The following is a 17,662-nucleotide window of genomic DNA, read 5'->3' on the forward strand; positions in this document are numbered from 1 at the left end:
TGCCTCTGCGATTTTTATTTTTTACGATATAAATGGAAAAAGACTGAAAATTTTGAAAAAAAAAGATGTTTTCTACTTTTTGTTATAGGAAAAATCGAATAAACTCAATTTTAGTCATACATTTAGGCCAAAATGTATTCAGCCACATGTCTTTAGTAAAAAAGAAAAATGTCAATAAGCGTATATTTATTGGTTTGCGCAAAAGTTATAGCGTCTACAAACTAGAGTACATTTTCTGGAATTTACACAGCTTTTAATTTATGACTGCCTATCTCATTTCTTGAGGTGCTAAAATGGCAGGGCAGTACAAATCCCCCCCCCCCCCAAATTACCCCATTTTGGGAAGTAGACACCCCAAGGAAATTGCTGAGAGGCATGTTGAGCCCATTGAATATTTTTTTCTTTTTATTTTTTGTCCCAAGTGATTCAATAATGACAAAAAAAAGTTTACAAAAAGTTGTCACTAAATGATAAATTGCTCACATATGCCATAGTTATATGTGGAATTGCACCCCAAAATATATTCTGCTGCTTCTCCTGAGAACAGGGATACCACATGTGTGGGCCTTTTTGGGAGTCTAGCCGCGTACGGCACCCCGAAAACCAATCACCGCCTTCAGGATTTCTAAGGGTGCAAATTTTTGATTTCACTCCTCACTACCTATCACAGTTTTGAAGGCCATAAAATGCCAAAATAACACAAACCCCCCCCCCCCCATGACCCAATTTTGGAAAGTAGACACCCCAAGCTATTTACTGAGAGCCATGTTGAGTCCATGGAATATTTTATATTTTGCCACAAGTTGCGGGAATATTACAAACTTTTTTTTTTTGCACAAAGTTGTCACTAAATTATATATTGCTCACACATGCTATGGACATATGTGAAATTATACCCCAAAATAAATTCTGCTGCTTCTCCTGAGTACGGGGATACCACATGTGGGGGACTTTTTGGGAGCCTAGCCGCATACGGGACCCCGAAAGCCAAGCACCGCTTTCAGGATTTAAATATAAAACGCTACCAAAAAAACTGTTAGCCACCGCAGGGATCAGGCCTGACTCTGTGAATGCTGCAGTTATGTGTTTAGTGTGTTGTAAGTGACAGTGATCGATCGATACTGCACCTGGGTGGGCTGGGCGGAGGGGCAAAACGCAGGTGCTAGCAGGTATCTGGGCTGATCCCGCTAACAATGCGTTTTTTTGGAACCCTAAACTGCTGGGGACGCTAGTATAGATCTGATCAGATCAGATACATTACCACTACGGGAGGTGTATGCTTTGCGCGTGGGTGTTAGCGGTACTGGCACTAACCTAGCGCTGCCTGGGGCGACGCAGACCCTGACCCTAAAACCTAATTGATATCACCCGCCGGGTGATCAGAGGGTTAAACCTTTATTGGGTAATAAATGGTGGGTGCCCTGGTGCTATAAAAAGCAAACTAACTAACCAGCGTCACCCGTAACACTTATACGGTGATCACTGGTGAAAGGGTTAACTAGGGGCAATCAGGGGTTAAAACCTTTATTAGGTAGTATATGGGGGTACATAATGCTATAAAAACCTGGCGGTGAACCTAAAAAATAACTAGCTACCTAGCGGCACCAGTGACACTAGCGCAGCGATCAGAAAAACGATCGCTTAGTGACACTGGCAAAAGGGGGTGAAAGGGTTACCTGGGGGGCAATAAAGGGGTTAAACCTTTATTTGGGGGGGTAGGGGGCTACCCTGGACCTATCACTAACTGCCCTGACACTTTTTACAGTTACAACTGACACTAAATGCAGTGATCAGTAAATAAATGATCACTGCAATCAGTGACACTGTGACTGGGGGGGGGGGATTGAGGGGGTGACTGGGGGTTAAAGTGTGCCTATGTGTACCTACATGTCAGTGTAGTGATGGTACACTTACTAGGATGTCTTCTCTCCTCGCCGTCCGGTCAAAAAGACCGCCTCGAGGAGAGTGACATCACTTCCTCCTGCCTGTGTTTACACTACACAGGCAGGGGAAGCTTCTCATTCGCCAGGAGCGAAACGGACCGCCGCAGCCAACGGGAGGGGGTCTGATCGGACCCCCCACCCGCTGGAAGGCAGACACGTACGGGTACGTGCTTGTGCCTGTCCGTGCCATTGTGCAGATGTATTTTTACATGCGGCGGTCCTAAAGTGGTTAAAGGTGTGTGTATGTATGTATATATATAAAATCTATCTCCCTGTTCATTTACGCAGTGGTTTACATCAGTCCCTGCAACCAAGGAGCTTACAATCTAAGGTCCCGAACTTCCATTCATACATGCACATACTAGGGCCAATTTAGACAGGATCAAATTAATCTACCAGCATGTCTTTGGAGTGTGGGAGGAAACAGGAGTACCCGGAGGAAACACACACAGGCACAGAGAGAACATGCAAACTCCAGGCAGATGGTGTTCTGGTTGGGATTCAAACTGGCAACCACTGCTAATTTTAGTACACACAAACACAATATAATATACAATTTTTTGGTTCAATAGAAAAGATGATGTTGCATTGAGTAAATGGATAACTAACATATCGCACTTTAAAATTGCACAGGCCTGTTCGATGGTGACAAACTACAGTACCTAATTTTATCCATAGGTGATACTTTGATAACCTGTAAAGACTTTTAGGTTATAGTTAAATGTGAGCTCTGACACTATAATTATTGCTTTTTAACTTTTTTTTTTTTTTTTCATTCAATTTTACTGCCACCGCAAGCAATGAATAACATCCCTTGTAATACCTTGAACATTGACAGGTCCTCTTTATGGGGAGATCTTGGGTCTATTACCCTTGATCCCTCCAGGGCAGCTGGTAAAACAGATTTGTTTTGATCAGCTGCTTTCCTGGGTGGTACCAGCCATGTAAATACAGAACTGAAACTGTAAGTGACAAACTACTTGTAGCTTCCAGCTTCATTCCTCACAGAGGGGAGGAAGATAAAGGTATTCTTCCTTCAAAAATATAAACAAATAATTTTTCCTGCGCTTGTGAAGCCGTTGCTAGTATAGAGTGGTAGTACTTTCAAAGGGAGGGAATTAAAAGATGATCATGTGTGTCCCACTGCCTAACCTGACCAGGTGTGGTCCTAAGAGAGCCAGGTGAGGGAAAGAGGTGGAAAGCGTGTGATCTGATGCTTTGATCAGATTGATACAGTTTATTTATATACAGAAACAAATAAATGCATATAAAAAGTAGCTACGTATTCATAAAAACAGGGTTACAAAATCTACACATTAAAATTTTAGAAATTGGACATGCCCATGCAAGGGCAAGTGCTAAAAGATGGCTGACACATTTCGAGGGTTTCCCTCTTCATCAGAGCCTTGAAGAACAACAAGAGAAGTGTACAATATGGTAGACCAACATAAAAGAGTGGCTAATTGGGATTCCATGCATTACTAGTATAGTAAAATGGAATTAAATCAAAGCCAAAAATTGTGAATCAATCCTTTTATTGACTATCTATTTTTTTTTTAAACAATGCAAACTTCCATTTACATCTCAATCAAACTGAAGCGCAGAGCTACTCAGACAAATGGACAGAGCTTTGCTACACCATTATTAGTGTATTACTTAGTACCCCTATAGCAATGATTCCTTCATTGTAAATAGAGTATTGCAGGATTACATCCCACTTACATTTGTATTGCTATGTGGGGCTGTATTACACAGGATATTCATGCAGCTGCACAAATATAGAAGTATTTGGCCATGTTGATGTGCCCTGGAATGGAGAGGTGTTCCATGCAGTTGCCTGTTGAACTCAATTATAGGCTGACAGGTGCATAGGATGGGATAGACAGATGTTTGGTGTAGCCATCTTTTAACCATTTGCCCACCACCCCATAGCAGTTTTACTGCTACAAGGCGCTAGATCATGTGTAGATGCATGATCCTATACTTCCGGGTATCGGTTATGAGTGCGTGCCGCCGGTGACTCACTCCCACTGTGTTGCTCGATGTACACCGGCACCCACTGAAAAAAAAAAGCAGATTACCATTCGATCAATAAGGAAGGCATAGATTCTGTGTCTCTGCAAAGCAGGAACAAAGATCTATGCCTTCCCTAAGTAAAAGCATCTCCCCCACTACACTAAAACACAGGCTAGGCATACGGTTAACCCTTTGATCGCCCCTGATGTTAATCCCTTTCCAGCCAGTGTCATTGGTCCCCAAAAAGTGTCAGTGTTCAAATTGTCTGACACAATATCGCAGTGCAGTTACGCTATAAGTTGCTGATTGCCTCCATTGCCAGTAAAAAATAAAAAAAATTCCAAACATATATCTCATAGTTTGTAGACACCGTTTTGTATAATTCTTGCATTATACATGCATATAGTGTGGTGACTGGCATTTTTCTGCATTGTAAGAATGCCTGTTGCCACTAGGACACGCAGGAAAAACAATTTTCTTACTATTTGACTTTTTTGCACTATAGTGCAGCCTGTAGCTGCAGTGCAGTAAGTTGTGATAAAATGCAAACATATTGCGTTTTATCTCAACATATAAGAAGGTGGCAAATGTTATTTTAAGACCCCTTTCACTGTGAGGCGCTTTACAGGCACTATAGTGCTAAAAATAGCACCTCTCCTGTCACTGTGATAATCTTAAGAGCTTTCACACTGGGGCGCTGCCCAGGCAGGACGTCAAAAAAAGTCCTGCAAGCAGCTCCTTTGAAGCGCTTTAGAAATGGTGTGTACCCCGATCCTAAAGCGCCCCTGCCCATTAAAATCAATGAGACTGGGGCAGAGGTTCACCTTCCAGCAGGACAAGGACCCTAAACGAACAGCCAGAGCTACAAAGGAATGGTTTAGATCAAAGCATATTCACGTGTTAAAATGGTCCAGGCTTAGATCCAATTGAGAATCTGTGGCAAGACTTAAAAAATTGCTCTTCACAGACACTCTCTATCCAATCTGACCAGAGCTTGAGCTATTTTACAAAGAAGAATGGGCAAAAACTCCACTCTCCTAGATGTGCAAAACTGGTAGAGACATAGCCAAAAATCTTGCAGCTATAATTGCAGCGAAAGATAGTTCTACAAAGTATTGGGGGCTGAATACAAATGCACCCCACACTTTTCAGATATTTGTTTGTAAAAACATTTTGAAAAACATTTTCTTTCCACTTAACAATTATGTGTCACTTTATGTTGGTCTATCACTTAAAATCCCAATAAAATACATTTAGGTTTTTGGTTGTAACGTGACAAAATGTGGAAAATTTCAAGGGTATGAATACTTTTTCAAGGCACTGTCCAGTGTCTGACCCTACTGCTGCTACCCAGCAGCCAAGTTTGAGAGTATTTGAAGCCTTGTACCCTGAGCAACGCTGGTATCCCCCTCGAGGTGCAAAATACACACAGTGTACCATTGCCCAAAACATCTGAAATACTAGTGTCCCAGCAATATCGGATGTGAAAGCTGAAAAATGGCCCAGGCAGGAAAGAATTGTCCAGTATTCCGGTGCATAAATTAAATATATATATGCATTTTACGAGCACTACCCGAGCTGACAGAAATAACAATCTAATATTCTAATTGTTACGAATTCCAATTGATTTGAATTTGAAATCAAAATGTACACCAGATTCCTGCTGATAAAAAATAAAATAAAAAATATGGTCATTCTTCCTTTCTAAAAATATTGCCTCCATGTCAGGTGTACTACTAGTGCCCCACCAACATTTGTTACAGTTTATCAGTGCCCAAAAACATCTAGTAGTAATCAACTGTCAGAGCTTTCCAGTGCAACCAAGCAGCTGTCACAGCAGGCATGTTCCAGTGTACAAAAACATCTGTATGACTAGTGTCCCATCAGCATCTTTCTCAGTGTGTACTAGCAAATGGCAAAACATCGATCACACACAGGTTTGGTTGAAATATTTTCAAATGCGGTTGAAATGTTTTAGAATGTGGTCATATTCAGAAACTCGAATAAACAAAATGAATTTCAAAAATGATTTAAACGAATTTAACAAATCCAACTGAATGAAATTCAACTGAATTGAAACTAAACAAATGTTTTCATTTTGCACAGGTCTACAGTACTTCAGGATACAGAATTTACAGGGAATTTAAAATAATTTCACTTTTACAGATGGGCCTGGGTCAGCACCAGGTCTGGGTGCTTGCTGAACAAATAAGTTTATAGATGGGGTTTACATGCACTTTAAAAGTGCATGTAAATCCACCACTCACCCAATATAAACGAATGGCACAGAATTAATATGTGTGTGTGTGTATGTATATGTATGTATATATATATATATATAATGTCCTGATATGTGCCTACTGTACCATGTACTTGTATGAAAAAGTATCCTGCTCTCTGAGAATCCTGAGAGTTATCCTTCCAAGTAATGCACAAAGTAGTGTGTTTTTATTTTTTTGGAAGCTTCCAGGACTAAATTAGCATTTGAGCTGTTATTCCAGGCAAAAGTAGCGACATTCTATACATTTTCTGAGCCTTGGTATGATTCATTGGACTAGTAAAGTGAAGTTTAGGGGTTACATTTTCTTTTATTGTTTTTTGTTATTTATTTTTTTACTTGATTTATATAATAGTTTTACATTTATATAACCATTAGACAAAGCATACAAAACCTGTATTGGGCATCTCTAGCTTTAGAGAGGAGGCCATCCATACAACCCAGATTTTGCCAAATTTCTCTGGATGCCTTTTGAGTGAGTCTCTATGACACAACCCCCACAAAATCAAATTTGAAAAACCAAATAAATCAGTCAGCAACTATAAATAAAACGCCTCTTACAAACAACTATGACATATTACAGTGCTGAACAAATGAAGCGCCCTTGCTACCCCCCAAAATGTGTACTTAAAAATTCAATGACTCCAAAGTCCTGTGCACAAGATTTATATGTATTTTGTCTGCACAAGTCTCGGTTTAATGGCACATGCACTGTTATTTTTTTTTTTCTAAATGATTGGAATTCTTCAAAGTCTAATGTGTATAATCAAAAAATCTCGACTCCCAAGTGCACTCCACCAATCTTTAGAAACCACACTTACTAGAAGTGTTCTATTCTTTACACAAGAATAGGCTAACAGCTATAAATGTATTAAACCAAGGTGGTGGTCACTTTCCTTCAAGTGCAGCACTCTTCTCCTTAAGTAACCCGGCTCCCAGCACAAGCATGTAAATGTCAAAAAGACTTCCATGGTGTGGTAATGTTTATCTAACTTTATTTAAGAAAAAATACCAATATACTTACAAGAATTTTTATGGATACAGGCTTCAACCGATAAAAAAAGCATTGATTTGGTCGAGGAAAAGGTATAAGCCTCCATTCACACTTGTGCGACTTTTTATGTTATTTTGAACATCAAAGTCCCATGACAAGTTGCACCCCATATTTTCCAATGAGTACCATTCATATCTAAGCGACTTCAAAGTAGTTCATGCACTACTTTTGGTTTGACTTTCATGCGACTTGAGGGCCATATCACATGGAAGTCACACCTGAATGTTCTACGTAGGACAGTTGTGCAACAGTTGTCCATGATCAGTGGTCAAAGCCAAAGTTGCATCCAAGTTGTATCCATATAAAGTTGTGTAAAAGTTGCACTCCTGGAGTCGTACAAGTGTTAATGGAGCCCCTCCAACCCTCACCAAGCATAATTAATTCATTTTCAAAATTGCTTTGCATGAAAAAGTTCTAAGAAGGCGGCCTTACTTGGAATCCTAAAAATGTCAGTGTATCTAGCATACAAAAATAGAAATTGACTACAAAGACATGCTGGTAGGTTAATTGGATCCTGTCTAAATTGTCCCTAGTATGTATGAATGTGAGGAGTGTAAGCTCCTTGAGGGCAGGGACTGATGTGAATGTACAATGTATATGTAAAGCGCTGCGTAAATTGACAGCGCTATATAAGTACCTGAAAAACATTTGATAAAACAATTGAAATCTGTCTACAATTGCTAAAGAGGAGCTTTTTAAAAAAAAAAAAAAGGAAGCAGTTTGCTTACTGTAAACATGTATCAGTTAAACTTTGGGATCATTTTAGTAGCTAATGACTGAACAGATTGCAAGCCATCTTTCCCTCTACCTGCACAATGCCAACAAATCCAGGAGATTAATGAGCCAGTTTCAGGGGACAATGGTAAATACTGACTGACAGGGTGCTCAAACTTTTTATGTATGAAGTTTGTTAAATTAGCTGTAAGAAAATTATGCCTTCAAATTTTGTTGATGTGTTTAAAGCTCAACTCCAGCCAGAATGTATTTTTCAGTTAGAGTGGGTTTTACTTCTTATGGTACTTCTTATGTCTTGAAACATCGCAAGAAAAGAAAGTGATCTCCCCAGCAGGCACGAAGTCGGCAATAAAAACTCGGTAAAGGACATCTGCATTTTTGGAATTTATGGTTTCTTTCTCATTGGATAGCTTTCTGTTTTAGAAACCACACAGCAAGTGAAGGAAGATTTCCCCAGAGGAAACAGAAATGGCAGTAAAACATGACAAATAACCCCTACCCACTATATTCAAAACTGAGAGTGGAAGGGGTGCTGCTTTAATTCATTCACTTATATCTGTAAATTTTAGCTTGAGCTATGAAGCTCTATAAATATTTTTTGTAACCAGGCAGATCAGGAACATGAAAATAAGCCGTTAGCTTCACTTGCTTGCTACAAATGAAAACGCACAATAAACATCAATGCTTACTGTGAGCAATCTTATTGCACAACATGAAATATTGTAATAACAGCTTTAAACAAATAATAATAAATAATAATAATGTGTTTCTCTAACTATGTTGCATCTTTTTATAGTAATGGATAAAACCACAGCTGAAGGCAGAACACCAGAAGAGGTTGCACAGATTGTGTTGCGTGCTGTAGGTGAAAGGAGTAAAGAAGTTCTGATAGCTGGACTGGTGCCTACATTAGCTGTATACTTGAGGCCACTTGCTCCAAAGATCTTCTTTTCTCTCATGGCGGCAAGAGCTAAAAAGGAGAGAAAGCTGAAAGAGTCATAGTGTGTTCAAAGCCTCTGTTGGGAGCGAAGATAAAACCTGTATAGTGACATCAAATTCAACCTGAACTATGATGGACTTAGCAGTTACTGCTGCTAAATTTAGCCGGCTTTCTGTGTTCTCTGAGTTTTACAGTAACATCCTGTAATTTGTAAATGTTAACTACATTTTATCTAAATAAACTGGAAAAAAAGATTGGTCCTCACCTATGTGATATGCATACAGTAATTTATATTTTCATGTGCTGAAATAAGACACATCTATCAAACCTACCCCCTAAAGCAGGGGTGCCCAACCTTTTTAAAAGCGAGGGCCCCTTAAGCAACTTGGTAACCGGTCGCGGGCCACAATGAGCAGAGCGGTCGGATGACAGGTGACAGGTCACAGCTACTCTATAGGCCCTCTGATCCGATCCACCCAGATGGAAGGGGTGCGAACTCCCTTCTATTTTTTTTTAATATGATTTTTAGGACCGGATTGGAGGCAGGCGGGAGTAAACGGACAAAAGTCTGTTTACATCTGCCGCTCTGTAGAGGTGAATTGAGGGTCCTATTGGGTAGGGCCGATCATGTGAAAAGGGCCTAAACTACTTTCACACTGATGATTACCCACACTGCGGGTGCAGCATAGTGCACCTGTGTCTATCCTGTGGGTTAACTGAACTTTGCCATAGACTCTGCCTGTGGCAAAATCCAGCACTGTACAGGAAGCATTAGCTTATGGGCTCTGCTCTACAGCCATTTTCTTCCTCTACCACCAGCTTCATTCACAACACTGATGCTGTGGTATGACGGGTCAGCAACCTGCGATCTGGGCTTGCTAACCTGCCATTCCAGAGCAGGAGTTCATTGGCCACATCAAAGGGCTCAGTGGGCCACATGTGGCCCCCGGGCCACTGGTTGGCCACCCCTGCCCTAAAGTATCCACAATCGGATATATTTCTTTAATGTTATAGCTGAACTTTACTCTTTCAATTAACATTAACTCTTTTTAATGCTTATGCTGCTAGTCTTAGTAAACAGATACAAAGGTGTATTATATTTACCTGTTTTAAATCTTTTTTTTTTTTTTCATGACTTTAGTTTCTTACCTAAGCCAAAATGATAACCTAGGTTTTGAGCAGGTGTGACATATATTTTAGACAGGTTTAAAAAATGTAAATGTAAGAATGCTTTCAGAAATGGTTAATTGAGAAAAATCAACCATTAACACTTCTAACAAAATGGAAAGTAAATGAACAGAAATCAAATCGCTATTTGGTGTGACTCTTGCTTTCAAAACGGCATTGATTCTTCTAAGTACGTTTGCACACAGTTTTTCAAAGAACCTAGCAGGTAGGCTGTTCCAAACATCTTGGAGAACTAACCACTGATCTTCTGTAGATGTGGGCTGTCTTGGATACTTCTGTTTTTTCATGTAATCCCAGACAGTCTCAATGATGCTGAGATTAGGGCCCTGTGGATGCCAAATCTGCACTTCTAGGACTCCTTGTTCTTTACATTGAAGATGGCTTTTAACCACTTGACCTCCAGAAGATTTACCCCCTTCATGACCAGGCCATTTTTTGGAATACAGCACTGCGCTATTTTAGCTGAAAATTGCGTGTGATGCTGTACCCGAATAAAATTTTATGTCTTTTTGATCACCCCTGCAATTTTTTTTTTGTGCTATAAACAAAAGACCGACCGTTTAAAAAAAAAAAAAAATTACTTTCTGCTATAAAACACATCCAATAAAAAATGTAATAAATATAATTTCTTCATAAATGTAGGCCAATATATTTTTGGTATAAAAATCCCAATAAGCGTATATTGGTTGGTTTACATGAACATTATTGCATCTACATATGGGATATATTTATGGAATTCTTTTTTTATTCTAGTAATGGTGGTAATCGGTGACTTGTATTGCAGCTGCAATTCTCACACTGACACTTTGCCTGGAACCAGTGCCACTAATACAGTGATCAGTGCTAAAAATAAAAATAAAAATATGCACGATCACTGTACTAATGATGCTGGTTGGGAAGGAGTTGACATTGAGGGAGATCAAGGGGTTAACTGTGTGCCTAGCCAGACAGTGTTTGAGTTAACTGTGTGCTGCTTTTGCTATTAGAAGTAATGGATTGTAGTCCCTGCTTTGCAGAAACACAGAGTCCACCCCCCCCCCCCCCCCCAAATCAGAACTGAGATATGCCCTCTATACATAGTCATATCTCCGTTCTCGGTGTATTGGCAAAAATCATCAGATGCTGGAGGACATTGATTGTGAGTTATCACAGCAGAGGCGGCCTGCACATGCCCCCTGCAGGCAGGAGGCTGGAATTGCGTGTGTGTAAATAAGTGATCTGGCGCACAGCTGCCACCCTGTAGAAGTAAAACTGCTTTGGGCAGACGATGAGCTGTATGTTTGGGGTCATTGCCCTCCTGCAAAATAAATGTGGGGCCAATCGCATGCCTTTCTGATTGTATGGCATAATGGATAAGTGTCTGTATTTCACAGCATTAAAGACACATTGATCCTGACCAACTGCATTTGCAGACATAAGTTTGCAAGGAACCTCCACTATTCTTTACTGTTGCCTGCAGACACTTATTGTTGTACCGCTCTCCAGCCCTTTGGTGAACAACTGCTTTCTGTTAGAGCCAAATATTTTGAATTTTGACTCAGTACAGAACACCTGCTGAGATTTTTTTGCCCTCCAATACCTGTTTCCATGCGTACTTGATTCGCTCAGCCTCTTTTCCACGTTGGATGTATGGCTTTTTAGCCACAATTCTTCCATGAAGACCACTTCTGGCCAGACTTCTCTAGACAGTAGATGAGTGTACTGCGGCCCCACTGGTTTTCGCGAGTTCTGTGCTGATGATCTTTCAGCATGATGTGTCTTTTATGTGCTGCATTAAGTTTCCTTGGCGTGAACCCCAGGCTGCTTTGAAATCTTTTTGCATGGGAGATCTTGCTGATGCAGTACAACTACCTTGTGTCTTGTTACTGTGCTCGGTCTTGCCATGGTTTATGATCTGTGACATGAAACGGTCTTCCACAACCTCACCCTAGTAGCAGAGTTTGGCTGTGTCTCACCCAGATTTAAGTTTCAGCCTACATAAAACTGATAATCATTAGCACATGCTTGGTAATATTGGTTATTCATACACCTGACTCTAATCCTACAAAATCTTGACTGTGCAAGTGTAAGAATGCTGGTTTGAAGCCAAAGGGTAGTCACACCAAATATTGATTTGATTTACAATTTTCTTCTGTTTATTTGCATTTTGTAAATTGATAAATATTAAAATATATATTTTTGAAAGCATTATTGCTTTACAGTATTTCTTTACACTTGACTAAAACATTTGCACAGTACTGTACATTCCAAGAGTGTTCTGTCTTCATGGGCATTTTCTTTCATCTGGAGGAGGGGCATTCTCTGACCTATTCTAGGAAGTAAATTTAACATTAATCATCTTCCCTTACTCAAGATAGCCATAACTAGAAATGCTAGGAGGGTGTTTTTCAAAGTGATTTCTCAACAAAATAAAGCATAAAGACCTAGATGGATGGGTGAGTTTGATTTTCATTTTACAAATTAATAGTGTTTTTTGGTTTGTGGTGCCCAGATAAAGTTAACTTCAGCTTTGTGTACATGCAGAATGTTGAATATGTAAGTGTAACACTTGCAGGCATTTATTATCATTCAGAAGAAATCACAGAATTTCATTTTAAAATATCTGATTCTTCATCACACAGATTAGCCCTCTAGTGCTGTCCTCATCTTATGACTTGCTACAAAGTTACAGTTGAGTGGACATTAAACGGGTTCTAAAGCCTGTTTTTCTTTAAAATAATAAACACATACTGTTTGTTTGCTTTATGCAATGGTTTTGCACAGAACAGCCCAATCCTCCTCTTCTCTGGTCCCCTGCTGCCTTTTCTGGCCCCTTCCCCTTGCTGAGTTCTCCCAGAGTAAGCTGTTTGCTCTGGGGGCACCCATGCGTTCTCGCTTCCGAGTTGCAAACATGGAGCTGCCATTTGGCCCAACTCCCTATCTCTACTGATTGGCTGTCGAAGTCAGTTAGCCAATCTCGCCGCTGCTGTATCTCAGCCAATTAGGAGGGAGAGTCCTGGATGGCTGAGAGATTCGTGGACATTGCTGAACACAGATGGGGCTCAGGTAAGTGTTAGGGCGTGCTGGGGAGGCTGCTACAGACAGAAGGCATTTTATCTTAATGTCTATAATGTATGAGGATAAAAAAACCTTCTGTCTTTACAACAAAAGAGAATTTACCAATTCTGAAGGAACCAGTCCTGAAAGAGGGATAGCCATCTGATACGTCTTACTAGTCCAGCACACTCCATGTAGGAGCAGCTGAGTTAGAATTCCCCACTGCTACATGGCCAGGCACACAGCATTTCCTTCAGGCATTCCAACACAGAAAACAGTCTTTGGCTTGTTTTTTGATGTTTTATTAGGGGTTGATAACGTGGATGGGGTAGGGAATGCCCAATTTGAAAAGTGTCCAGAACTATGAACAAAGGGGACAACTTCCTCCCTATTTAAGTCCTCTTCTTCCTTCCTCCTGCACAAACTTGGTTCACATGTGTAGCACCTGCTGATCACTCCAGGAGAACCAACAGTCTCTAGTGTTAATTCAGCAACTGCCCATTACAGGCTAGGAACACCCATCCATTTGTGGACAAAGTAGCAGATTGAGTGAACAGCATCTCCTTCTGCCATCCTGTAGACCCTGAGTGCAGTTCTACTGCTGCAGACAATACCAGCCCGACTAGCTGCTTTCTTTTCCCAGTTGTCCTGACTGGCATACCTCACCAGTCCTCTTGACTGGCACACTCACCCAGTCCTCCTGACTGGTGCACTTCGATGGAGATTTCTCAGGGCCAGGATTAACAGAGGAGTTCCACCCAAAAGTGGAACTTCCGCTTTAAGGAGTCCTAACCCCCTGACATGCCACATTTGGTATGTCATTTTTTTGGGGGGCTGGGAATAGGTACCTAGTTGTGACAGGTACCCATTTCCCACTTCTGCCTGCGCCACCTAGGTTACTCCTGCTCTCCCCCTCCCTGCAATCTTCTGGGACATGTCACAGAAGATTGCTCGGCCATTCAGAACAGCGCAGCGCAACCCGCACATGCGCAGTGCACACCTGGTTGTGAAGCCGCAAGCTGTCACAGCCGGGTGCCCACACTAGTAATGGCGGGGAAGCGAACCGAGGCTTGGACCGTGGGACAGGTGAGTGTGTGTTTATTACAGCATTGTAGCTGCTGCCTTTTAATAAACTGAAAAACGCATGGAACGCTGCTTTAAGCACCCTGCTGTCTTCAGAGAGTACTGTTACAGCTGACAGTCTCTCCCCTTGTGTTCTCTCTGCATAGTCCTGATTGTACTCATTGTCTCTGCTTGTCTCGGTAAGGGGTCCCTCAAGGGTCACTGGCAGCCTCTCCTCAGCACTGCTTCTCCATCTTCTCCCCCATACTGGCACAGCTCATGTCTATCGGATTTCATTCTCTGTAACTACTTCCTGTCCGGACTGAATTTTGCAGGCACAATCAGTATATTGACAGTCACTTCACACATACTGTTACTTGCAGGACTTGTTGAGATCTGGTGCTCAACTCTGGCCATGACTGAACAACTGAATGCAGGCAACAAAAGTTCACTGTGGTTGCCATGGGTGACAGCAAAGTTTGTAACATACCACACTGTTTTTTAGCAGGGTCAGGACAGTCTTTAGCTGCAACCGTGGTTGGACAACTGATAGACTTCCTCCTGCAGGAACCCACCAGCTCACCCCGGTTGCCATGGGCAACAGCAGACATCTCCATGCATATTTTATGGTTTCCAGCAGCACACTTACACAGTCACTTTCCCCAGCCCTATTCAGACCGCTGGGCACTTTTAATCTATGGGCGCAATTGCCTGCTGTGGGTCTAACAGGCGCCAGCACACAACTAGTGATGGACGAACTTCCGACGGGACGTTTCGCAAACGCGAACGCGGCCGATAGTTCACGAACCGTAACGTTCCCGGCGGCCCCCATTGACTTCAATGGGAGGCAAACTTTACAAACCTACAGGTCAAATTTGTAGCCACAAAATAATTACTAGCTGTGCACACATAGTCCCACCACATGGCCAATGACATAACACATGTATGAGGTGAATCTGGGATCGACAACTACAAGCATTCTTTTTTTTATATGTGAAATTGTGACAATTCAGGACTGTGGAGCACATGAAGGCAATGGAGGAGAGGGAAGGTCAGGGTAGGCAAAGAAGAGGGTGCAGGAGATAACCAGCAGCATGACATACAGCAATGACACCTGCACCGTGATAGAGTGATCTGACACCAGCACTGTGATAGAGAGCACTGACATCAGCAGCGTGACATACAGCAATGACACCTGCACCGTAAGCAGCCCCAGGAGTAAGTCAGCATAGCACAGGGATGGTGGGAGCCCCTCATAATGAGCATAGCACAGGGATGGTGGGAGCCCCTCATAATATGCACAGCAGAGGTACCGCCCCAGGAGGAAGTCAGCATAGCACAGGGATGGTGGGAGCCCCTCATAATAAGCAGCCCCAGGAGGAAGTCAGCATAGCACAGGGATGGTGGCAGCTCCTCATAATGAGCATAGCACAGGGATGGTGGGAGCCCCTCATAATATGCACAGCAGAGGTACAGCCCCAGGAGGAAGTCAGCATAGCACAGGGATGGTGGGAGCCCCTCATAATAAGCAGCCCCAGGAGGAAGTCAGCATAGCACAGGGATGGTGGGAGCCCCTCATAATGAGCATAGCACAGGGATGGTGGGACCCCCTCATAATATGCACAGCAGAGGTACAGCCCCAGGAGTAAGCATAGCACAGGGATGGTGGGAGCCCCTCATAATATGCACAGCAGAGGTACTGCCCCAGGAGGAAGTCAGCACAGCACAGGGATGGTGGGAGCCCCTCATAATAAGCAGCCCCAGGAGGAAGTCAGCACAGCACAGGGATGGTGGGAGCCCCCTCATAATAAGCAGCCCCAGGAGGAAGTCAGCATAGCACAGGGATGGTGGGAGCCCCTCATAATGAGCATAGCACAGGGATGGTGGGACCCCCTCATAATATGCACAGCAGAGGTACAGCCCCAGGAGGAAGTCAGCACAGGGATGGTGGGAGCCCCTCATAATAAGCAGCCCCAGGAGGAAGTCAGCACAGCACAGGGATGGTGGGAGCCCCCTCATAATAATCAGCCCCAGAAGGAAGTCAGCACAGGGGTGGTGGGAGCCCCTCATAATGAGCATAGCACAGGGATGGTGGGAGCCCCTCATAATATGCACAGCAGAGGTACAGCCCCAGGAGGAAGTCAGCACAGCACAGGGATGGTGGGAGCCCCTCATAATAAGCAGCCCCAGGAGGAAGTCAGCACAGCACAGGGATGGTGGGAGCCCCCTCATAATAAGCAGCCCCAGGAGGAAGTCAGCATAGCACAGGGATGGTGGGAGCCCCTCATAATGAGCATAGCACAGGGATGGTGGGACCCCCTCATAATATGCACAGCAGAGGTACAGCCCCAGGAGGAAGTCAGCACAGGGATGGTGGGAGCCCCTCATAATAAGCAGCCCCAGGAGGAAGTCAGCACAGCACAGGGATGGTGGGAGCCCCCTCATAATAATCAGCCCCAGAAGGAAGTCAGCACAGGGGTGGTGGGAGCCCCTCATAATGAGCATAGCACAGGGATGGTGGGAGCCCCTCATAATATGCACAGCAGAGGTACAGCCCCAGGAGGAAGTCGGCACAGGGATGGTGGGAGCCCCTCATAATAAGCAGCCCCAGTAGGAATTCAGCACAGGGATGGTGGGAGCCCCTCATAATGAGCATAGCACAGGGATGGTGGGAGCCCCTCATAATATGCACAGCAGAGGTACAGCCCCAGGAGGAAGTCAGCACAGGGATGGTGGGAGCCCCTCATAATAAGCAGCCCCAGGAGAAAGTCAGCACAGGGATGGTGGGAGCCCCTCATAATGAGCATAGCACAGGGATGGTGGGAGCCCCTCATAATATGCACAGCAGAGGTACAGCCCCAGGAGGAAGTCAGCACAGGGATGGTGGGAGTCCCTCATAATAAGCAGCCCCAGTAGAAATATGACACCGCTCAACCTCTTCAAACAGGAGGGTACGGGCATATAGTACGGTGTGCTTTTTTTAGTACAAGGAAGTGAGCCAAATGAAGAAAGAAGGTCTGTGTGCTCGATTAAAAAAATCATTTCTAGACATATACATGGTCTACTGGTCACATATGTTGAATTCCTCTGAGATCCATGCCTCATTCATTTTTAGAAATGTGAGGTAGTTAACACTGTCGTGAGCTAGGAGAGTATGCTTATCGGTCAAGATCCCCCCTGCTGCGCTGAAGTCCTTTCGGACAGGACACTGGACGAGGGGCAAGCCAACAGTTCGATTGCAAATTGGGCAAGCTCTGGCCAGAGGTCAAGCCTGCCCACCGAGTAGTCCAGGGGTTCATCACTCCTCAGAGCGTCCACATCGGCCGTTAACCCGATGTAGTCGGACACCTATCGGTCTAGGCGTTCCCTGATGCTGGATCCGGATGACACCTGTCGATGGGTCAGCTGAA

The 17,662-nt window shown here is 43.1% G+C and overlaps 1 protein-coding gene across 3 annotated transcripts in view; it reads left to right on the forward strand.

The window, feature by feature from the left end:
* The window catches only part of DHRS7B (dehydrogenase/reductase 7B), a 158,371-nt gene extending 149,141 nt beyond the window's left edge, over positions 1-9,230 (forward strand). For all 3 annotated transcript variants that reach the window (XM_077448776.1, XM_077448774.1, XM_077448775.1), the window contains one exon: positions 8,823-9,230. In XM_077448776.1, coding sequence (XP_077304902.1) covers positions 8,823-9,028 — 206 coding nt within the window. In that variant the 3' untranslated portion in view covers positions 9,029-9,230. The remainder of the gene's footprint in view (positions 1-8,822) is intronic.
* Positions 9,231-17,662: the final 8,432 nt, after the last annotated feature.

The sequence above is a fragment of the Lithobates pipiens genome, unplaced genomic scaffold (assembly GCF_037356315.1).
Source record: "Lithobates pipiens isolate NorthernLeopardFrog02 unplaced genomic scaffold, aLitPip1_a1.2 Scaffold_22, whole genome shotgun sequence".
Taxonomy (NCBI): Eukaryota; Metazoa; Chordata; class Amphibia; order Anura; family Ranidae; genus Lithobates; species Lithobates pipiens.